Source organism: Cricetulus griseus, chromosome 3, assembly GCF_003668045.3.
Source record: "Cricetulus griseus strain 17A/GY chromosome 3, alternate assembly CriGri-PICRH-1.0, whole genome shotgun sequence".
Classification (NCBI taxonomy): domain Eukaryota; kingdom Metazoa; phylum Chordata; class Mammalia; order Rodentia; family Cricetidae; genus Cricetulus; species Cricetulus griseus.
The window spans coordinates 197,231,083-197,255,051 of record NC_048596.1 but is presented as its reverse complement, the minus strand read 5'-3'; the positions used below and the strand labels follow the sequence as shown (position 1 = coordinate 197,255,051).

Below are 23,969 nucleotides of genomic sequence, written 5' to 3'. Positions count from 1 at the left end.
AGGAGAGGCGGAGCCGGGCGCCCCTTTCCCTCCACAGCACCAGGGACAGCTGCCGGTGTCCAAACTTTCCCGAGTGCAGGGAGGACGGCTGGGGTGGGGGAGGCGGGCCGGGAGGCGCGGCGGCCCGGGTTGTGACTGCGCCCAGGGCGGGCTGCGGGGCGGAGCGGCCTGGGCGGCGCCGCCCTCCAGGTGCCGGGCGGGGGCTGAGGCTAGCGCCGCCGCGGGGAGAGCAGGCCGGGCCATGACCCCCGCAGCCCGCGGCTGCAGGCGCGTCGCCTGGTGTCCCGCACGGCCACCAGCGTCCGCGCCCAGCGCGCTCCAGAAAGCGGTGAGTGCGTGTGCGCCGTGCGCGCCCCGGCGGACACATCCGGACCTGGGAGGAACCCAAGACAGGGGACCCCAGAGCCATGGAGACCAGGGACGGTGGGGATTCCGGGGTGGGTGGAAATCCAGGACGGTGGAGACCGGGGTTGGAGAACCCTAGAGCGTAGGTACCCCAGGGCGGGGTGGAGACGCCGGGGGAGGGGCTGTGGAGACCCCAAGGTGGTAGAGACTTAAGAGTGATGGGGGCACCTTTTGGTCCCAAGGCGTCCCACAACTTCCCGCGGACTTCGCTGCCCAGCTCGGTTCCTTTTGGCTGCATGCCTGGCATTGGGCGGGGGCGTGTCCCGAGCGTGGCAGCCTCAGACCCTTCTATGCACCGGGTTTGGCTGTCAAGTAGCCGAGCAGTCGGGCGAGGTGGGGGCAGGAGGCCTCGGGAGGAACCGCTTCCCTCCACCAAGTGTTTCGAATGTATTATTGATGAGCTGCCTCGCTTAGGGGCGCCCAGTACATCAAAGCAGCCTGGTGACCGCAAAGGGTGACCCGCGCAAAGCAGGCACTTCTCCTGGCAGGGCTGGCCCGGGCAGATCTGGGGAGGGCGCTTATTTAAAAGAGGATCCTCAGCTCCCCTGGGGGACTGTGAGGGCAGGAGGGACTTCTGGCCTTTGCCAAGAGAACAGTAGCAGCAATGTAGAAGTCATTCCCGAGAGAGTATAGAAATGTTTTACAGATAGGGAAACTGAGTCCCAGGTGCCTTCTCCTGAGTGGTAGACTCTGCTGTCTCTCTCCAGCCTGAGACACTTCCTGGCCCTGTCTTGGGTTGTGCTACCAGCTAAGAGCACCTCTTACAGACCCCTTTCCTTCCCAGACCACAATGTGGACTGTCCTGGGTAGGCCATACCCACCTCCGGCCCTGTCCTGTTCCCCCTCCCCCGAGTCCAGGTCCTCTGCACAGGAGAGAGGCCGTGTATTTATGGAAAGTCTTAATCCCTCCACCAGCCCCAAGGCTGTGGAAATCTGTGTCTAATCTGTCCCTGGAAGGCCTCAGCTGGTGGGCACACACCAGGCAGGAGTGTGTGTCCCCTAGGGAGGTGTAGGTCACTCAAGAGACTTAAAAATCAACTCGTCCTCAGGAGGACGCTGAGATGTTAGTGCTTAGCCAGCAGTTGGCCTGTGCCAGACCTGCACCAGCTGTTTTCACACTCACACCAACCCTCTAACCCACGCCTCCTCTTGTCCCCATTTTAAAGGCAGGAAACTGAGGCAGAAAGGTAGATAAGGCCAAGTGTTAGCCCAGAGGCAACAGAGAATGGCTCTCATCTTGGGGGGGGGGCTGCAGAATCATGGGAAATGACCCACCATAGAGAATGATTGAGGATAGCCCACTCAACAGAAACCCATCATTCTCCCAAGGCCCAACACAGCCTTTGTTTCCTGATAGTAGCCACCAAGAACACAGTACTCATTTCTGCTATGCCCCTGTGTTCAGTCTTTCAGAAAACAAAAAATCTTTTTCAATTTATTTCTGTGTGTAAGAATGTTTTGCTTGCATGTATGACTACCCATACACATGCCTGGTGCCCTTGGAGGGCATTGGATCCTGTGGAGCTGGTTGTGAGCTACCATGGGATGCTGGGAATAGAATCCAGGTCGTCTGCAAGAGCAATAAATGCTCTTAACCACTGAGCCATCTTCCCCTCACTGCATCTCACCCTCCATGTTCAATCTTAACTGCTATAGAAAACATGAGGACATTCCCTTGCACTGTAGGCTTTGTTTAGCAGATGTTTCTAATGGTTTGAAGAGAGTGGGGCATGAGGGCCACTAAGTGGCCCAGAGCAGGTAGCAGGCTGGTGGGAATTCAGGGCTAGCCCTCGGTGGGGTCTTGGTGGCTGTTGGCCTCTCTAGGTTCCCTGAGACTTTCAGGTTGGCAGTCTGGCCTTGGCCAGCATCTGTTCTCAGCATGGTGCCTGCCTGGGCTGGAATTGAAAGAATTCTAATCCTGTCACACAAATAAAGTGACTTTCCTAAGCAAGGAAGAAACCCAGATGTGGGTGTGCCCAGCATGCTTCAAGCAGGAAGCAGTCTGTGTGGGAGCTTAAGAAACAGCTAAGGTACCAGTTTGCCCTGCCCAGCCTTCTCCAGCCTCTCAGGTCCACACACAAATGGTCCGACTGCTCCTGCCCAGCCTGGTCCTTAAAGGAGGGCTTTGTTAAGGAGTTGGGGCACCGTGCCACTGTGACTCAGGCTCTCTTGGCAGGGTCATTCATGTGGGAGGTGACTGGGCAGAGAGCATGCCCAGAGGGGCTCCCAGCCCAACAGCCTGCTTAGTATTCATTCATACACTCATGACAGCTGATGTTAGAATCAGGACTATGGCTAAAGTAGCCAAGGTTCCAAAGAAGAAAGTAAAGGGGCCCAGCTCAGGCCAGTTGAAGGTCCACACTGAATCAGATAAGACCCAGGCATCCTACCTTCAGCCTGGAGCCTGTCACTCCATCCCTCAGCAGCTCCAGGCTTGTGTGGCTCTAGACACAGGCTGGTCCTGTCTTCTATGAGCAGGCCCACACCATAGTGACTTCTTTTTTCTGTTGCAAGCCTGTGAGAGCCAGATGGTGAAGTCACTTCTGATGGACATTGGTCCACTGAAGACCTCATTGCCCACTTGTGTCTCTTCCCCACCTCCCACTTGTATTGATCAATTGCTTGAGTTCTGAGGAAGGAGTTGCAAAAAGGTCAGGAGAACATGGGTGGGAACTGTTCTAATTCTCCACTGACTAGGGACACAACCTGTTATAATTTGATCCATTCCAAGAATCTCTATTGAGAGGACAAGGGGCTGGGCTGTGGCTCAATGGTACAGTAGGCATGCTTGCTATGAACAAGGTCCTGGGTTCGATCCCCAGCACCACAATGAGTGAAGCAGACAATGTGGTCAATGACTAGAAGCCTTGACAAGTCAGCAAGGCTTGTCATTATAACATGACGTGTTATAATAGAAGGCTTATTGCTGTGGTGGGTTTCATCTGCCCTACCGCCTGTGGGGCCTCTATCCCTGAGGCCCACCACTGTTCCGTGGCCCCTGAAGCAGAGACCAGAGTGTTGCTTCCACACCCTCAACCCTGTCCAATCTCACCTGAACTTTCCTGGACAGCAGCCCTCTGCCCAGATATGGTCAGCAGGCACTGTGACCTCACAGCAGGCTTGGTCCACCACTGCTTCCTGTTGTGTGCCCAGCTGGCCACGTAGCGGCCTGGCCACGTGTGGCCAGGACAGTGACATCCCCCACCCCTCTCTGAGTGCTCTCCTCTTTTCACAGGCTTGCAGAGGTGGCGCCATGGGGCTGAAGCCCTCCTGTATGAAAGGTAAGGTAGAGTGTGGGGTGCTGGGGGCAAGGGTCTTGGGGGAAGCTGGGGTGGAGATATGGGGGACCCAGAAGCCTGGGGTACTGGTCTAGACTGATAGGACCCCATCTGTAAAGGCAGTCAGTATATACAATAGGTACACTGTAAATGCTTGCTCTGCCTCTGTGACCTCCTCCAGGACTTCCTTCACCAGAGGTTGGTACCCTAGGGCTTCAACTTCCTTCTCAGAGACAAAGTCCCAGAAAAAGAGAGTACCTGGGAAGGGGGAAGCCTGAGCAAGAAGCCAGGCATAACTTGGGGAATTGCTTCCCAGGACACCCTGGATGCTTCTCATCACCCAAGCAAGAGGTCAGTGTGACTAGTACCAGGAGAGAAAAAAAGGCCATCAGAAAGTTCTAGAAGGGTACCAAATCAGTGAGAGGTATTAGTGGAGGCAGCACAGACCTCTGTTCTGTTCTGATATCCAGAGGGAATCTGAGGTATTATGGCCCCCATGGGAGACACCTGAAGCCTTCTGACGTTCTCCTGTGACACAGGCATGATCCCAACCCTCATCTTCCAGCCTTGAGGTCCAGACTGGCCCTGGACAGTCCTGCAAGATACCATAGGCCCATCCCCAACTGCTTGTTGGCATCTAGCTTGCTATGGTTCCATCCATCCCCACAGCTTCCCAGGCCACCGTTCTCACTGTCCCAGTGTCTTCTCTTCCTACCTACCTACCTTCCTGCTAGCAAGGTACTGTGCTGCTTGCAAGGTGGCCAGGATGTTGGAGGAGCAGAGTCAGTCTTCACCGCACTCCAGGGATGGCTCTCTCTAAGACCCCAGGTTCATAGAAGCGGGTAAATGAGTGCCCATGTGTGGAAGAGGCTGAAGGTGGGGCAGGTGCTTAACGCCTGAGTGGGTCCTTCACTGTGGCCATGAGTCTTAGCCTCACCATGGCTGTGTGTCCTCCTAGTGCCCCCGCACAAAGCATCTCTGTGATGTCACTTTTCTGTAACCATGTAGAATAGACATAAGGTTTAACGGATGACCAATGAGTGCACAGTTTATGGGTATGGAATGCCTTGCCACTGTGTGGCTGGTGCCCCTGACATCCTGTAGTTACTTCTCTACAGTATCAACAACTCTAATGCCTTATGTATGTGGGCCCCAGGGTTCTTAGAAATTCTAGTGCTCATATGCATGGTGTGGTCAGACTTTTCTTAGGGCCGCCAGCTCACAAATAACAACACAGAGACTTACTATTAATTATGGAAGTTTGGCCTTAGCTTAGGCTTGTTCCCAACTAGCTTTTTTTTTTTTCCAAGACAGGATTTTTCTGTAGCTTTGGCACCTGTCCTGAAACTTGCTCTGTAAACCAGGCTGGCCTTGAACTCACAGAGATCTACCTGCCTCTGCCTCCTAAGTGCTGGGATTAAAGATGTGCGCCACTACTGCCCAGCTCAAACTATCTCTTATAACTTTTTTTTTGTTTTGTTTTTCAAGACAGGGTTTCTCTGTGTAGCTTTTGGAGCCTATCCTGGCACTCGCTCTTGAGACCAGGCTGTCCTCGAACTCACAGAGATCCGCCTGCCTCTGCCTCCCGAGTGCTGGGATTAAAGGCATGCACCACCAATGCCTGGCTATCTCTTATAACTTAACCTGTTTTTATTCGTCTTTGTTCTGCCACAAGACTTGGTTGCCTCTCCTCTATCTGACTTCTTCAGTGTCTTGCTGGCATCTCTTGCACACCTAGATTCATCTCAAGCTCTTCTCCATTCCCAGAAGTCCTGCCTATTCTCTCCTGCCTAGCTATTGGCCATTCAGCTCTTTATTAAACCAATCACAGTGGCACACCTTCACACAGTGTAAACAGATATTCCACAACAGCATGGATCAGCTTTTTGCCTGGCTTTGTTCACTGAGCATTGCATTTTCTAGGCTCAGTGTGTTGTGGCATGCATCTGTGTGTCACGGTACTGAACATTTCACTGTGTGGATTGTCAGTCTGCTTTGCATTACTACCACAAAATACCTGAGATAAACAACCTACAAAGATGAAAGGTTTATTGCAGTTCAGGGTTCAGAGTATTTTATGGTTACTTTGGGTCTGTGGGTAGGGACTGAGAATGTAGAGAATGAGGTGCCGCAGCTGGAGAGATGGCTCAGTGGTTAAGAGCACTGGCTGTCCTTCCAGAGGTCCTGAGTTCAATTCCCAGCACCTACACGACAGCTTACAACTGTCTGTAATTCCAGTTCCAGGGTACCCAACACTCTCATACATGCAGGCAAAACACCAATGCACATAGGTTAAAAAATAGAAGGAAAGGAGGGAGGAAGGAAGGAAGAAAGGAAGGAAGGAAGAATGAATGAATGAATGTGATGTTGATCTGTGACAGCTGGGAAGTTGGATAGGGTTGGGGCAGAGGCCAGGGTCGTAGTATATATCTCCAGGGCTTGTCCTCAATGACCTGACTTTCCACTGGGCTTGCTTTTTACAACTATACTCGAGGTTTGGGGACCAGGACTATGACACATGGGCCTTTTAGGGACATTTAAAATCCAACTAAGCATGTACCTGTAATCCCACCATTCATTGAGGCTTAGGCAGCAGGATTTCTGCAAGTTTGAAGCCAACCTGGGCAACATAGAGTGAGTCCCAGGTCAGTCTGGGCCACACTGTCACCCTATGTCAATAAAAAAGCAGTAAACCTATTATCCAGCAGGATGGGACATGCTTTCTTTTTCTCTCACCCATCAGTGGGGTCTTGTCTGATTATATCAGGATGTCCGAGATAGTTCAGCCCAGCACCTAGACTAATTCCCCAACAGGACATACTTCACTCAGTTCTGCCCCACCACAAGCCTAAAAGCCACACTGTATGCCAAGGGCCCCTGGAACAGGAGCTTTGAAAAGGACCCCTTCAAGGCATCACCTTGTGCAGTTTTTCTTGCATGCTTTGGATGTGGTGGACCTTGGCCTACCTCCAGCCACCCAGCCTTGGTCCTCCCTGGAGGTAATGAAGCCAGGACTAACCCACCAGCCCAGACCTTCCTCCACGATAGAGCCTGGTTTCACACACACACACACACACACACACACACACACACACACACACACACACACACAATGTTGTTGTCTCCACAGGCCTACTCATGGCTTAGTTCCTGTGTGAGCCACGGGTTTGGTTATGTGCTGTCTGTTTTGTTTCCTTGAGACACTGTCATGTAGCCCAGGCTAGCCTCAAGCTCTATGTACCCAAAGATGACTTTGAATTCTACACTGTTGCTTTTATAGGTAAGCCGTATAGGATATTTTGGCATGATGGTGATGATGATGATCATTTGTTTGGAATAAATCCCAGGAATCAGAATGGTCAAATGACAATAAGTGGCTGTTTTACCTGGGGGCTTAGCTTGGGAAAGGCTCTTTATTGTGAATTCTGTATAGATTGAGTCACTTGTCTCCAAGAAAAGGAGTCTGAAGTCAAGAGGAGAGAGTCCAGCTTGCCTGGGGTCACATAGCTTTGGCCCAGGCAGTATTTGAACTCTTCCAGAAATCTTGCTCTAGCCACTCCATCATCCGCCTCCGTCCTCACGAATTCTTCTTCTGTCGTATCTATCCTCACACAGCTCCTCTCCCATCTTTTCCTCTTTGCTTCTGAGTGCATAGTAGCGGGGCTCAGTCCACCCTGTTTCAGGATGCTGTCACTGTGAGGTCCTCAGCCAGCTGGATTCATCCTGGAGCCAATTCACCACTAGAGGTGGGGGAGTACTACTGTGACTCATGGGGCAACAGACAAGGGACCCAACCAGGACCTAAGTCCTTTGTTCCTCCATCCCCAGCTAATCTTCCTTGCAAAGTTTCCAGCTCATCTTCCTTGTAATATTTCAGCTCCAGGCCATATCAGGACTCCAGATCAGCTCTGCTTCTTATCCAGAGCATGCATACAACATAGGGTAGATACTCTCCACTGCATTGCACAGCATCCCGCCATCCCAGAGCCTGGTTCAGCTTTACACTCCAAACTCACTTCCCATGAATCGCCACATCAGGATGCCCCTGTGTGTCTGGGCTCAGGGTTTTCAGGGAAAAGTGAGACTTCCTCCACCCAGCCACACCATGGATTGAGAATCATCTAGAGAATTCTACTAAGTTGCACACATGGACCTGCTGAGGGTTCACCAATGGAGAGCACCATCCCTTTAAAGGCCAAGGCTGTCATGATGGTGAACTCTGGAGGCAGAAGGATGGTGAGCTAGAGATTAGCCTGGGCTACACAATGAATGCTTGTTTTACTTGTTTTTAAAAATACAAATTTTGGCTGGTTGCACCTGTTGGCCCTTTCTACACTTAAGGTGGCTTTAGTCCAGTCCAGACTACTGTTGGGGTCCTTCATGGTTCCTCAGCTTCTCTCCTGTACCCTTGGGGCCTCCATAGGCTCCTGGCCCCAAACACCACCTCCATTGCAGGCTATTGGTCTCAAGAGCTGTAGGGCATAAAGGTCTACTGTCTCAAGTCATACAGTTGTGGTCATTTGTTAAGCAAGCCCCAGGATACTTGCCTATGCTGGAGGAGATAGAGGCTAGCCCAAGTAGCTGATGGAGCAAAGTTGGTCAGCCAGTCACTGTGTCCCTCCTGGAAGCTCAGAAGGAAAAGGGTGAGGGTTACACCTCTGTTGTCACAACTCCTAAGGAACTGGTTCTCAACCTGTGGGCAGAGACCCCTTTAGTGACTGAATGACCTTCTTTCCCATAGAAAACACAGATATTTGCATTACGATTTATAACAGTAGCAAAATTACAGTTATGAAGTAGCAACAAAAATAATTTTATGGTTGGGGGTCACTGCAACATGAGGAACTGTAGTAAAGGGTCACAGATTCAGGAAGGTTGAGAACCACTGTCCTAAGGGAACAGGAGGGTAGACTGGCCTCCAGGGAGAATCTGATTCTGCATGGTGTGACTGACAGGCCATGCCCCTCCTCAGGCCTTTTCTGCTCTGAAAGTCAACTCTAAGACTCTAGAAGAGGAAGGGAAGAGGGAAAGCCAACACCACCAGCTCCACCCCTACCCCAACTCTGGCCTGCTAATTAAAGTCCCTTCTAGACCATCAGCTAACAACAATCCCTAGGCTAGCAATTAGACCCTAAGACCTGACTACTAGGCCAGCACACTGACCTGTGTATCAGTAGAATAAATGAAGTACCCTCATTTCTTCTGGCCCCCTTTTTTGCCCAAGGGAGCCCCAGATGGTTGGATACCCCACTGAGGACTTTCTAGCCCAGGGATCCAAAGCTTTGACACACATGAGAACCATCCAGATTGTCTCAGGTCTGTTGCAATATGGCCTCCAGCAGATGGGCCAGGTGTCATGTGCTGGGTCCCAACTATCCCTTTTAATCCCCCCACTATAAACAATAATTGAATAGTTTCCATAATCAGATCTATATAGATTTGACCTTACAGGTTTAGTACGGTGTGCTACACTTGCACAAACAGGAAAAAGATTCAGTGGTCTAGGCCAAAAAGCCTATTGATTTCTCCACAGTGGTAAACTGTTTTCCAAAGCTGACAGCAGAGCCAGTCTTCAAAATGCAAATTATATGTGTATGTATGTATTTATATGTGTATGGCTGGGCATGGTGGTACATGCTTTTAATCCCAGCACTTGGGAGGCAGAGGCAGGCAGATGTCTGTGAATTCAGAGCCTGGGGTGCATGTATGTATTTATATATGTATGTATATTCCTATGAAAAGACTGGTGCTAGGGATGTAGCTCAGTTGGCAATCTCAGCATTCAGCAGGTAGAGGCAGGAGGATTAGAAGTTCAAGGTCATCTCAGTTATATAGAAAGTTCTAGGCCACCCAGGGTGGTCAACACAGGGAACCTAGACTGATACAGATCTCCTTCTGGAACCTTCTGTACAGATCCTGCCCAGGTAGCTCCAGCCCAGGCTGAGTTCTGAGAGCACTGATCTTGAAAGCCTATTTGAAACTCAGGAGTTCTTGATAATAGATCCAGCCCCATTCTGTGCCCAGGGCAATGTCCAGCTCCCTGCCCCACACTAGGACTTAGCCCTCTTGTCTCCCTTGTTACCAGTGCTTAAGCTAAGCCTCAGCAGCACCCGATATTCAGGAATTAGGGCAGCAGCCCCAGTAGGTGGGAGCAGATGCCCTCTCCAATCACATGTGCCACCCCCACCCCTGTGCTACGGGAGCCACCTACCGAGGACCCCAGGCTTGAAAGCATCCAGGACTCTAAAGTCAGCACTCTTCTGACTGTTTATCTGACATAATCAGGGTCAGGGGGCTGGTCAGCCTGTTCCGCCCCAGCCTACCTTGCTCCTCCCCGAATTTTTAAAGAACTTTTTGGCCAAGTGTGATGGTACAGGCCTTTAATGCCAGCAACTACCCGAGACAGAGCAGGTAGTTCCACAGGGGTAGTTTGAGACCAGCAGGAGCTACACAGAGAAACACTGTTTCAAAAAGAATATTCTTTCTGCACCCCTTAAGAGATTGAGGCCTGAGGTGGATCTCTGTGAGTTCGTGAGTTCGAGGCCAGCCTGGTCTCCAGAGCGAGTGCCAGGACAGGCTCCAAAGCTACACAGAGAAACCCTGTCTCGAAAAACCAAAAAAAAAAAGTTGGATGCCTGTTACAGTGTGTCACCAGCCTATCCTACACCTGCACAACACCTTAGTGTTCTAACACACTGGGTCCTTGATATTTTCAGGCCTTTGACAAGGAACCCTTGGCAGTTGTACCTGGGGCTCCCCATTCCCATCCACCACATGGCAGACAGAAGTGCCAGCAGGTTTTTGTCTTTGATTCTGCCAATCTGATGGGAGAATGCCTTCTTCAGGGAAACTGCTTCATTTCTTTCTTTTTTGATGAGTTGGTCCAGATAGGCCTCCAACTCACAATCCTCCTGCCTCAGCTTCTTGAGTGCTCTGGGTCTGTTTCCTGCTCAAAGAGGGCAGGAAACTTCTTCAAAACACACAGCCCATGGAGGGCACTCTGGGGAAATAGCCCTTATGTGGCTCCAGGCAACCAACAGCTGTCAGGTACCTGTGCCAGGCCATGAACACATCTGGGTCACTACCAAAATTTTCTTGAGGCACAGTTCCCACTGTAGTCTAGGCTGGTCTGGAACTTATTTTGTAGCCCGGGATAGCCTCAAATTCAACAGCCATTCTCCTGCTTCAGCCTCCCAGATACTGGGATTATACAGATCACACCTGTGATCCTCAACTGAGGCTGATTTGTGTGGGTATCTGTCTGCATTTCTGTGTGTCTGTGTCCCACAATGAGAATGTGCCAGATTTCAGAGAAAAACAAACCCCATAGAGTGAGATGTGGTGATGCACGGTTTCATCTCAGCATGCAGGAGGGAGAAGCAGGAGGATCAAGAATTCAAAGCCTGCATAGCAGGGCAAGAACTTATCTCAAGAAATAAATCAGTGAGCACTCTACTTTAATCCCAGACTCAGGAGGCAGACGCAGGTGGATCTCTGAGTTTGAGGACAGCCTGGTCTACAGAGCGAGTTCCAGGACAACCAGGGCTACACAGAGAAACCCTGTCTCAAAAAAAAAAAAAAAAAAAAAAAAAAAAAAAGAAAGAAAGAAAGAAAGAAAGAAAGAAAGAAATGCAGAAACAGAACAATTCTCCAGCCTCACCTTCCCAAGTGCTGGGAAGTCAAGTGCATGCTGTTCATCCAGGGATGACAGATTTGTTCCGTAAGTCCAGCATTGCTTATTTCCTGTGGCTAAGCTCTTATGGTCACCCCCATAGGGCAGCCTCCTATGTCCATTTTAGGGTTGACAGGCTGAGGGCCAGGAGAAGGGGCCAGAACTGATCAGTGATTAGTCCAGGCTGGACCCTGTCTTCTACACTGAACCCTTGCTCTTCACAGCTGAGACCCCAGCAGCCTTCCCTGAGGGCCCTGCAAGATGGCAGAACTGGTTCCTGTATGTGCTGGGTGCAGTCAGGAGATTAGCCCTTAGCCTGAACTCCCCACAGCCTCTTCACAGGCTCCTCCCAGTGCAAGCTCCAGCTGCAAGTCCCTGACGCAAGCAGGAGCTTTTCCCTTAATTGAAAAGAGATTTAAAATCATCTCTGTTGGGCCCAGGCTGCTGAGAAAAGGTAAAAACTACCAGGGCCATCAGCCATCACCAAATCTATAGTAACACTAGGCTTTCCCTGTGGTTGGAATTATAAACCGAAGGAAAGTAAGGGATTACACGTCTGGATCCTCACAGGCCTTTGCTCTTGTGTTTAGAAAGATTCTCAGCATCCCCTGCTCCTGCTCAGACCCTGAATTCCTGCCCACTACCCTCTTCTCTGCCTCCTGCTGCTTTGATTGTCCCTCCTGCCCCCAGCAGCCTCCAGCCATCTCCCCTCCAGCCACCGGTGGCCTGTTGTTTGTCCTTGTCCCTTTGTGACCAAACTCTGAGTTTCTGGGCCTGTGTCTCCAGACCCAACATTGGAGCCAAGTGACTTCAGTGTATCTTAGTTTGGTGGCTCCTCCTAGCGAAGTGTTCAACTTATTAGGTCCCTCCCTTCTTTCCCCAAGCAGGTCCTGTAATCCCTGTGACCCACTCATGGAGAAGAGTAATCCCAGCATCCCACAAAGAAAGTGAGAGGTCACTTGGCAGTTGCTTTTTGTAAAAAGGGGGTGAAGTGAGCACACGCAGGCTTTTACTCTGATGAAGGCAGGGCTGTGTCTCACCCCATTGGTTCAAGCTTCACCTCACACTCAGACACGATTGCCTAATTGGCACAAAGGGGAAACATGTGATGGAGCTTCAGGAATGCCCAGGGGTTGGGAAAACAAGCACAGCACAAGGTAGGGGGAGATTTATGGAGTATTTGGCTAGTTACCTTTGTTAGGAAAAACCATTTCTCACCCCGTTTCTGTTGCTGGAACCTGGCGTGGGGGCTCTGTGGGTGAGCAGAGAAACATCTATGGGGGTCTTTTTGAATCTCAGTTTTGTGCCCAACACATGGAGCACTGCCTGGTACACAGAACATGCCTGTTGTCAGGGCATGAGCTCCTCCAGGGCCAGGGCTGGGCTTGGTCCCTTATTCAGAAGTGGGTCACAGAAGCTGACACAACAAGTGTCAGCTTGGCAGCTCTGGCCAAGATAGACCTCTTTCCCAAGTCCATGGCTATCCAACAAGAGACGGAAAGGTGACCTCTGCGTGCCATGCTGACATGGAACTCTTGTTCCTCCTGCCTCCACCTCCTGAGTGCTGGGATTGCGGTACAGCACCATGCCACATGGTGCCTGGGATAGAACCCAGGCTTTGCGAATGCTGGGCAAGCTTTCTACCTGATAAAGTAAATTGCTGGCTTCTAGAACCAGTAATATTCTGTCCAGCACCCACCCCAGCTGTACTCTCTTGATTCTCTTGAATGGTAGAACCCCTACACGTTGGTGGCCTATGTACCAGGTGCCTGATATTGGTTGGTTTGACGAAACTGCTAAGAGTAAAGGGCCTGGCATAGTAACAGCTGGCGTTCCTGGAAGGTGCATTAGGCCAGCTCTGGGGCTACTCACTTCAGTGGCCTGGGAGAGAGTTAGTGACAGTCTGGCTCAGTGGTTCTCAACCTTCCTGATGCTGTGACCCTTTAATACAGTTCCTCATGTTGCTATGACTTCCCTCAACTATAAAACTATTTTTGTTGCTACTTCATAATTGTAATTTTCCTACATTTTGTTATGAATCGTAATGTAAATATCTTTTTTTAATTGTTTTAGGCAATTCCTGTGAAAGGGTCATTTGACCTGGGGTCTTGACCCACAAATTAAGAACCACTGGTCTAGCCCCTCTGTGGGGTTATTATGTACCCCTAGCAGGGGAGAAAACAGGTGGGGCCACTGCCCAGGTAGATTGACGCCAAGCCCAGCTGTCTGTCTGGCTCATGTTGTACTGGGTTCAGCAGGTTGGAGCCTCTTGTGTGTGAAAGTTGCTTTTTCTGTGGAGAGGAAGGTGGTTGGGCCGTTTCCAATAGAACCAGAACGCTGTTTCACAATGAGCCAGTAGAGGGCACCTGTGAGCCATGCCTGTGCAGCCCAAGCCTGTTAAGGCTTTGGGAGGCTTGGGGAATGCTGGGGTAGAGCATTCCCTTGAGGTAGAGCATTCCCTACCTCAAGGTAGGGTGACCTAGGTAGAGGCTAGATGTGGGGTCATGAGCATGAGCTCACCTGGCCCCAAGCTTTAAAAAAAATGAGAAATAAGGGCCGATGCACTACGGGTTAGAGCCACAAGAGATCATGCCTCCTCTAGGCCAGCTATGGTCCTAATTCCCTCTGTGGTATGAGGATGGAGACAGTGGGAATATAGGCTCTGCTCACCTCAGCTGGGGAGGCTGCAGCAGGTGACTGGCCGGCTTGGTGGGGAATTGGCAACCAGCTTAGTGTTCCCCAGGCCCTAGCCAGTGGGATTGTTTCAGGCCATGTCATCCACGTGTACATGGTTTCTTTTTGTTTGTTTGTTTCTTTTTCAAGACAGGGTTTCTCTATAGCTTTGGAGACTGTCCTGGAACTCTCTTTGAAGACCAGGCTGGCCTTGAACTCACAGAGATCCGCCTTTCTCTGCCTCCTGAGTGCTGGGATTAAAGGCGTGCGCCACCACAGCCCAGCCATGTATATAGTTTCTATGAGCTCCATATTTTACAGCTAGGGAGATCAAGGCTCAGAGAGCCAAGCCACCCAATTCCACACTCACCCTAGTTTAAGGGTTCCCAGCCCTGACTGTGAATCTCCAGGAAGCTTTATGAACAGCCAGTACTCAGCTCAGAAGGCAGAGACTCAGCCCCTTGGGGATCAGGCTTGGGAGAAGGAAGACTATACACACAACTCCTGGGTAAATAGTTAAATCTCCCAGGGTGAAAATCAAAGAGAGACAGGAAGAAGAAAACTAGATTTGGTAGGGCACATCTGCAAACACAGCTCTTGGGAGTTGGGGGTAGGAGTTCAAGGCCAGCCTTGGCCATGGGGAGCCCTGGCTCAAAATCAAAAGAATCCCCACAAGGAGCCATGGGGAGCATCACAGCCACAGCCAGCAGAGGGCAGGGCTAGCACTCAGCCCGTTCTTGCCAGGCTGTGTATCACCTTGTTCAACTTCTCTGAAGGCAGCTTAGGCTGGGTCTGTGGGGTCTGGTTGATGGGGGAGGGGGCATAGAACGATGCTCAAGGTGGGGAACCCCAGCACATGGTACAGCCCACAAAGGCTTCCTGCTCCTGCTCCTGCTCCAGGCCTAGCCCAACCCTGGATCCCTGGTCTGTGGCCTGCCTCACCTGTCCCTCTGGAAACAGGCTTCTAATCGCCTGAGGCAGTCACGGAACTGACAGATGACAGCTCTGGCCCCCAGGGTGGCTGGCATTTGTTTTTTAATCTTCACTGTTGCCTAATCCTCCTGGGAGCTTTGCTTCTGGCCAGAAGTGGCAAGACTGTGCTCCAGGGCTGAGGGGCCAGGAACCTACCCTTCCCCTTCCCTTTCTCCTTCCCTCCCCTCCCTAACATCGCTCCTCCCAGTGTCCCTCCCTCTTCCCTGCTTACTCCCCCTCTCCTCCTGCTTCCCTCCTCCCTGCCTCCAGCATCTGAGCCCCAGATACTTCCCGCTTAAGCTGTGGGCTCTGTCCTCAAGCTCCAGACCCTGTTAGGATGTAAGTCCTGCTGTGGGAGAGTGACTCACCACTGCTGTGTCTGAGTCAGGGTGGGGGTGAGTGAGTGGGAGGCTCCTCTGTCGCTGTGGGGTGATCAGCACTTCCTTTTGTTGAGGTCTCTGGGAGCAATAGAGACAGGACTGATAGAACAGAGCCTGATCCCCACATCTCTGGGAGCAATAGAGACAGAACTGATAGAACAGAGCCTGATCCCCACGTCTCTGGCTGTGCAAGTCCCTTCATTCAGTCACACACAAATGGCCGTGATGCCCTCATGGCCAGGCTCTGCTTTCAGATAAGGTTGGCATGAACATGCCCAGGCTGGGAGACTTTGTTGGCCCATTGGGACATCAGAGTTAACCTAGACCCTGGGGATTATCCTGGGTGTGAGGCAGCAGGGACTGGCCACCCACAAGCTCTCATCCGGGACCTGTCTGCTGCCTATAAATAGGACTTTATCAGGATGGACTCATGCCCTGTCATCCCTGTAGGTTCTTGGCTGCCAACATGCCACAGAGGCAGAGTTGTAGGTGACAGCTACTGCAGAGAAAGTAACTGCAGGGCTCTGTGCAGGGAGCTGTGTGCACCATTATTCATCATCGCCAGGACAGGAAACATTGGCACTGGGAGATATCCAGTCTCTGGCTTAGGGACCCTGCTGCCTCCTACCAGTCGGTCAGCCATGTGCATGCAAATTATTGTTCTCTCTGGTCCTCAGCTTCCACATCTGTGTAATGGGCAGATAGCACTTGGCAGAGAAACTGTGAACTGAGAGGAAAGACCGTGTCAGCCCCAGGAACTGGGTTTGTACCCTAGAAACCTCCCATGTTTTTGTCTGTTTTCCATGTTGGCTTCTTTGTGACACCACTGTGCTAGAATGTCTCAGTCAGGTCCCAGGATGAGATGGGGTGAAACTGGGGTGTGCAAGAAGGAGAGGGAGACTCTAGCTGTGCACCATGGTGACTACTTCCCAACAGAAATGGATGGGTTTGGCTTCCGATTTTGTCAATAGGAAAGGAATGCTGTGAGGAGCCAAAGCTAAAACCCAGGGTGAGGTCTCACTCTGCCTCCGGCACAGAGAAGGCTTCACTGAGCAGACAGATGAAGCCTGGAGCACCAGCCAGGCTGGAGTACCAGCTGGGAGGTCATCTGCCCCTGGGCTCCTTCTTGGAAGCCTGCAGGGAGTGACCTGAATTTGGATCACATGAGAGGCAGTGCTTCCCCGCAGGGGTTTGTGTCCTGCGGGGATTTTGAGCCGTGACTTCACTGGCGGTGGCTTCTGTTCACTGCCTTCTAAACTGTCAGGATCCTCAGCCAATTGTCTGGAGGCTTCTGAGAGAGATTTAAGTGGTTACTGGTGGCTAAGTCCAGCATGTAGTGCCCTCTTGTGTGATGCAACCAGGTGCCAATTCCAGTCCCACCCCCCTGTATCAGGCCACCCACCCTGCCATGCCAGCTGCTCCCCAAGCCCCCCTGGGTGTGACTGAGTCACCAAGACATGTAACACTTGATCACAGGAATGAACACCTGACCATCCCATCTGTGGAGTCACACATGGTGCTAATCCCTCCTTGACCCTGGCATGTGACAGTGCACACACAGTGTGAATGTGTGGTCCTGACATGAAATGACACTCAGTGTCTTTACCGAGTGTCTGGCCAGAATCACCTTGGGTCTCTGTGTGTGTCCTATACATTGTGGGTTGAATTGTATCACTGCAAGATTAGTATATTGAAAGGTTGTGGGAGCTTATGACTGCAATCCCAGCACTGAGGAGATTGAAGCAGGGGAATTGAGAGTTTGGAGATAGCCTAGGATACCTAGGAAGATCCTGTCTCAAACCAAAAGAAGAAGATAGGACAGGGTTTTAATCAAAATAGTCATTGGTGTGGGGCTGGAGGGGGTGGTGGTACAGGGGTGGGGGAATGGTAAGGGGTAAGGTTCATCAGCCAGAATCAAGTTGACTCTTGACCTGTCTTGTTCAGTTCTCCATGGTGGGGACTGGGCTTGGGTGTGGCCTTACCACATGGTGACCTGTTTACAGGCTCTGCCCTTCCTGGAATCCTGGATCACTGCATGTTGAGGGCAGTAATATGGAGATTGCCTGCCGGATGCCTTTTCTGTGGAGACCAGAAGGTGTCTCAGGCTCTTTGTGCTTTCAGCCTTTAAAGGAGATGTACATCTGGCTTGTCAATCACAACTTAGACAGACATCTAGGGATTCACAGTCCTGCATGCAGAGCTAGCTGGGAGGCAGAAGCTGGACAAGGCTGGTCACCTGCTTTCATCCTGCCACGCACTCCAGTGGCCCTGACCTGCTGGGGTCACAGCTTCTAGCAACAATTCTTTTTAGTTTGTGTTTGTTTGGTTTTTTGAGACAGGGCTAAGTTTGTGTGTGTGTGTTTGTTTTCTTTTTCTTTTAAACTTATGTATTTATTATATGTGCATTGGTGTTTTGCCTGCATGTATGTCTGTGTGAGGGTGATGGATTCCCTGAAGCTGGAGTTACAGACAGTTGAGGGCTGCCGTGTGAGTCCTGGAATTGAACCCAGGTCCTCCAGAAGAGCAGCCAGTGCTCTAAACTGCTGAGCCATCTCTCCCACCTTTTTTTTTTTTTTCAAGATAGAGTCTCACTGTGTAGCCCTGGCTGTCACAGAGATCTACCTGCCTCTACCTTCTGATTGTTGGGATTAAAAGCATGTGCCGCCTCCACCACCCAGATAGCTTTTGTTTCTTGAGACAGTCATACTGTGTCTCCTGGCTCCTCCTGCTTCAGCCTGAGTGCTGGGATCGTAGGTGCCCTCCGCCATGCCTGGCTATAGGAAACATGGTCTTCAGGCTCTGGTGCACTTGGTGTCCTCCTAGGGCAGTGTTTGACCTCCCACACAGCCAGTGGTCGAAGGCAGGCCAAGGATTGTTACTTCTGCCCATTCTCTTCTTTAGGATGAGGCCCTGAGTCCCCTCCCCATTAGGACTGAAGCACCACAGCTTAGGAACATCCTGACAGTGGCCAGGGCTTACCTGGAATGTGGTAGAGACAGTCACTCAAGACTGGGTGATTTTTTTTTTTTTTAAACTAATTGTCGTCAGGCGTTGGTGGCACACGCCTTTAATCCCAGCACTCAGGAGGCAGAGGCAGGCGGATCTCTGTGAGTTTGAGGCCAGCCTGGTCTCCAGAGCGAGTGCCAGGATAGGCTCCAAAGCTACACAGAGAAACCCTGTCTCGAAAAACAAAACAAAACAAAAAACTAATTGTCCCCTGTCTCATTCTGCATGGCTTGGTTCTTCAAGGCTGACTGGGGCCAAGTGGCAATAAAGGAAGGACAGACACACAGACAGAAAAGCTAGAATCAGGTGGACTGTGCTTGCTCTGACGGAGGCAGCTACTACGTAACTGCAGCAGGGAAACTGGGTACACTTTTTGTTTTTTTTTTGTTTTTTTCAAGACAGGGTTTCTCTGTGGCTTTGGAGGCTGTCCTGGAACTAGCTCTTGTAGACCAGGCTGGTCTCGAACTCACAGAGATCCGCCTGCCTCTGCCTCCCGAGTGCTGGGATTAAAGGCATGCACCACCAATGCCAAGCTCTGGGTGCACTTTTTTTGTGTGCAGTGTAAGGAAGAGGGGTTAGCTAGTCTTGGCGAGGTCTCTGTAGGACAGCAGCATCTGGACTGTGAACATCTGGGAGAAGCAAGCTCTATCAACATTCCTTCTCAGATCCAGGGAGGCTTTGCCATTCCTGTGGATCTGAGGTACTGGGGTCCTTGACATGGCTATGCCCATGTCAACAATACACATTCACTCAGGGCTTCCTTCATCCCCTCCAGCCCCCAAGTCTGGTGTTCTTTGGGGTAAAGACAGGACCCAAGTTCAAAGGTTTCTGAAGGTTTTGATTACTTAATGTAAAATTTAAAACTCTGTCACTTACTGTGCTCCAGACTCCATGCTGGGCTCAGGGGGACCAATAAGGAAATGGTGGCTATTCTAGGTGCTCTCAGCAAAAGCAGAGTTAAGAGCTGTCTGTCCTCTTAGTGCCTGTGACTAAGCAAGCACAGACAGGTCAAAGAGGTCATAAGATGGCCTGAGCCATCTTCCCCAAAGATAAGTAAGCATGCTATGTTGGATTTTGAGGGATGATAGGAGCTCATTCTTCTGGCAAAGGAAGAAAAGTGCATTTCAGGCAGGGGACCAGCACATGCTAAGGTGTGAAGGGGCTGAAGGACTTCATGACTCTTGGTTCTAGATGGGAACAGGTGTCCCTCCAGATGGGACTCTGAGGTCATCTTAAGTTTGGGAAGCCTTGGGTTAGGCCAATTTAAAACCCTTTCCACTAGGGCTGGAGAGACAGCTCAGTGGTTAAGAGCATTTGATACTCTTTCAGAGGATCCGAGTTTGGTACCCACCACTACATGGCAGCTCACAACCATCTGTATCTCCTGTTTCAGGGGATCCAACACCCTCTTTTGGCCTCCATGGGCACCAAGCACTTGGTTCACAGACATTTATTCAGACTTTCAAACATATAAAATAGACTAAATAAACCTAAAACCTAAAAAGAAGAAAGCCTTTTAATGTTGTCTGTGGTGGCTTGTGCCAGCAATCCTAGCTCTGGGAAGGCTGGGGTAAGAGGATCAATCACCTTGCATTTGTGTACAGCCTGACTGCTGAGCAAATTCCTGGTTAGCCTTAGCCTGGGCTAGAATGCGATCTTGCCTCAAAAGCAAGCAAACAAACAAACAAAAATCAGAAAACCCAAATCTTGTCCTCATGCAGGACTTCTCAGAGCCTTTGGCTGGCAGAGTTGTGAGTGCCCAGCAGGAGAATAAAGTAGATGGGATACGATTCCCAACTCAGTGATTATAATGCCCCTTCCTGGAACATCTCAGGTCAGGTGTTCCAGGGGACAGACTTTGGGAAATGTTGCTCATACCTGAGAAGATGCCACTCAAAGGCCACTACTCCCGTTCATATCTCTGGGGGACAGACGGCGTTTAGAGCCCGCATGGAGCTGTGCAAAATTGGGGGTTCATTTCCCTTTCCTTAGTCTCAGTTTCCCTGTCTGTGCAGTGAGAATGGCAGTGTCCCTTTGTGGAGCTTGGGCACTCTCAGAGTGAGGCAAAGGGACTGAGTGACTGCCAGGCACCAACAGAGGGCCTGATGCTCTCTCTGTCATGTTCTGTATCCCTCAGGCTTTAAGATGTGTGTCAGCAGCAACAGCAGCAGCAACAACTATGACGAGGCACCTGTGCTAAACGACAAGCACCTGAGTGTCCCCAACATCATCATTACACCCCCAACCCCGACGGGCATGGGGCTGGCCAGAGACTCCAAGCAACCAGGTGAGGCAGCACCACTATTTGAGAGACTGCTCCCAGGATCCCATCTGTGCCATGGCCTGACCTGGTTCCCAACTCTGTGGCCATTCCACCCTGGGCCTTTTGCCATGATGCCAGCCCTAGCTAGACATAGCTTGTTGAGCAATTGTCCAAGCAGTCCTTGCTGGCAGCTGGGAGGATGATGGATTGGTCTGGGCTGGCCCCCATTCCCCATCTTAGCCACTCACTGGAATAGAAAGATGCTCCATCCCTTCTAACAGCAAGGTGTACCGTCTTCCAAGGTGCTGGCTACAACAGCTCAGACAACAGGATAGACTGGGAAACAGCCCCATGCCAGGCTGTGACTGTCCCTGGGTCTTCCAGATGTGAGGGGAGGGGAGACATGAAATGTTACTAGCCAGATAGCATACAGGGTGGGGTGCAGACTGGTGTCTTGACTGTCTCCTGCTGATGCCCTTGGAGCTGGCAGGAGAGACTGCTCTCTTGTGCACTGAATGGAGATGCATTGAGCCAGTCCTGGCTGGACAGGTCCACAATCCCAGTTATTGGTGAAACCAAGGACAGAAGGATCTCAAGTTCAAGGCCACCTGAGCCTCAAAGAAAGCCCAAGGCCAGCCTGGGCAATTTAGCCAGCCCCTGTCTCAAAATAAATATTGAAAAGGGGTTGTCTGTACTCGGTGATGGAGCTCTTGAGGCCCTGGGTTTTGTCCGTCTGTCTCCAACACCAAAGGGAAAAGAAGGCTGTTGGTGGTGGGGATGCTTGTAGCTGATGGCCCATACTGAGGGAATGGGCCGTTTTCTCATAGGTGCTCAGGACAGATTTAGCATAGATCTCCCCTCAGCTACAGATGAGCAAACTGAGGCTCACAGAGGCTGATGAACAAATGATGTGAAAACTATTGAGTCCCATGGCAGTAGGTGGCATCCTGATGGAGCAGGCCCAAAAGGAATAGGTCCCAGGGAGAGGTAGGAGTCAGCAGGAGGGCAGACGACCACCCCAAATCCCTGCAGAGGGCAGCCACATTGGTACCTTAGCAGCCCATCAGACCACCCTCTTTCAAGAAACTGCCACACTGAGGGTCAGGCTTCCAGCATACAGGCCCAGCCAAACCACAGTACTCACCCTCCTTTGTAGCCTTTCCCAGAGCCCCTCACCAGGATATATGATGAGGCACACCTCAGTTACAACTCACTCCATCACTGTGGGCTGTAGGCACTATTTGTAGCTCTGCTTTAGAGACGCGGCAAGGAAGGGATGCAGGGAAGGACATCAATTCACTTGAGGGCCCACAGCTAGGCAAAAGAAGAGCCAGGCTCCTGCCCATTGCTTCTCTGCCTCCCAGCTAATGTCCAGGCAGACCCAGAGAGGAAATCAGAGACCTAGTCCTCAGCTTTGTCACTGGCCACTTCTCTCTCTAGACCCAGTAGCCCCTTTTGTAAAGTTTCCAAGGCCAGTAGCTACCCCCCACAAAATTGTGAGGTAAAATTTCAGGCTAAAGCTGAGTTCTTAGGAGGCTCCTGAACCTTGGAAGAAGTTCCTTTAAGTGTGGACAACTGTGGGGTGCATGGATCCAGATGGGTGGCCCACACAATCTCTGGAACCCACACTTTTGGGCTCTGCTATGCTTCCAGAATTCCGCTTGCCCCTTAGATGTGCTACTGTGAGTTTCCCTAAGCCTCAGTGGTGTTCCCTGTGCAGGGAAGACAAGCAAGAGGTCTCTTGAATACCTCAGGCCCTGCACATGGCTGTGCTATTGATGCAACTAAGTGAAACATCACTAGACTGGACCAGGGCCTGCGAGCTGGGAACACTTGTTACACACTCCAGGAATCCTGACGTAGCACCCCAGCTCTGACACAACCTTCAGATCTGAAACTCGAGAAGATTCTGATCTCCTCAGTTCCCAGGAAGGCCTAGGTGGTGGGGGACCTGAGGCACTGGGAATCCTTCTCAGCCTAGGTTGTGGGGTCCTGGGGTGGTGGCGTAGGGAGGCTGACCAAGGACCTGTTGAGGTTCGTTCTTCCTGATGTTGATCCCTCTTTCTCCTAGTCTGCATAGATGAGTCAGGGTCTGACCAAGATGATGGGGAGTTGGATCCTGAAGCCTGAGAAGTCACCAAGTGGTGGGACCTATATGGCAGCTCCCTGCCTCACTGCCCCTTGCCCCAGGTGTTGGGGACATGGCTACCTGAGCAGCTGGTTGAGGACAGAGAACTGGGCCCTGGACCAAGATAGGAGTGGCCAGAGGAACCTAGCAGGGCTCTGGACCCCATGGAGCAGACATCTGTTGTTCTCGCCAACCCTCTCTAGACCCCAGCTTGGTGAAGAGGAGATGAACCTGCCCTACGGCCACTGTGACCACGGACCCTGGCCCTCACGGTCACAACATACAAGGACTTCTCGCCAGAGCAGGGCCTCTGTTTTTTTTTGTTTTGTTTTTTTTTTTTTTTTTTTTTTTTTTTTTTTTTTACAAGTTTTACAGGTACAGAACCCACATCCTGAGCGAGATTTATAAATAAAGCACCTTTGTGACTTGTGGGATCCTGCTTCTTGGGTTTGGGGGGCAGTGTCTTCCTCACCAGGGTGAGGGGCAGGGAGGATATCACAGGCAGTCAATGCTGGGAGTGCAGTGTGTCCACACTCTTGGCCTTAGCCCACAGAGATTTCGAAGCAGCCAGGGAATGTTATTTAAAGGAAGTGACAGGTGAGATGAGAACACACACGGCAAGGACCGCTCACAATTGGTAAAGACATTCACAAGGAACTCAGCTACTTCCGAGTCTGGGGCTTCCTTTCTGGGAGTGTGACAGAATGAGCATTAGGGTTACTTACTGAGGAGCATTGTGAGGGTGTTCCCCTTTTAATACTTATTTTATGAGTATGTGTGTATACCTGAGTGTATGTCTCAGCACCACATGCAGGTAGTTCCCACAGAGGCCAGAAGAGGGCGTTGGATCCCCTGGGACTGGAGTTATAGGTGATTGTGAGCCACCAAATAGGTCCTGAACCTGACTCATCTCCTGCAAGAGCAGCCAGTGCTCTTAATCATTGAGCCATCTCCCTAGCCCTAGATTTCTGTTTTGTTTAGCAGTTTAGGTCATATAATCATTTTCTAATATGCAATGTTCCTTTCTTATAATGGCAACACAGATTTTCTCTAATAGCTCACTTGATATAGTTTTGCTTTTTTTTTTTTTTTGGCATATGTACCCAAAACTAGTTCAGGCTGAATTGGCCCTCCTACCCTATAACCAAGATTTACTGAGAAATATCCAAGTTTGGTGGCCATCGAGGTGAGA

The 23,969-nt window shown here is 51.0% G+C and overlaps 1 protein-coding gene across 1 annotated transcript; it reads left to right on the top strand.

The window, feature by feature from the left end:
* The first annotated feature begins 241 nt into the window (after positions 1 to 241).
* Positions 242 to 23,115, top strand: CUNH16orf74 (chromosome unknown C16orf74 homolog). The gene is made up of 4 exons (XM_027410720.2): positions 242 to 328; positions 3,641 to 3,686; positions 20,524 to 20,673; positions 22,721 to 23,115. Exons 1-4 carry the CDS (start codon positions 242 to 244, stop codon positions 22,777 to 22,779), a joined length of 342 nt encoding a protein of 113 aa, XP_027266521.1. The 3' UTR covers positions 22,780 to 23,115.
* The last annotated feature ends 854 nt before the right edge of the window (positions 23,116 to 23,969 follow it).

Coding starts and splice junctions, on each gene's coding strand:
- CUNH16orf74 (XM_027410720.2), top strand. CDS start 242: ATGACCCCCGCAGCCCGCGGCTGCAGGCGCGTCGCCTGGTGTCCCGCA. Junction 329..3,640: donor CCAGCGCGCTCCAGAAAGCG/GTGAGTGCGTGT, acceptor CTCTTTTCACAG/GCTTGCAGAGGTGGCGCCAT. Junction 20,674..22,720: donor CAGAGACTCCAAGCAACCAG/GTGAGGCAGCAC, acceptor TCTTTCTCCTAG/TCTGCATAGATGAGTCAGGG.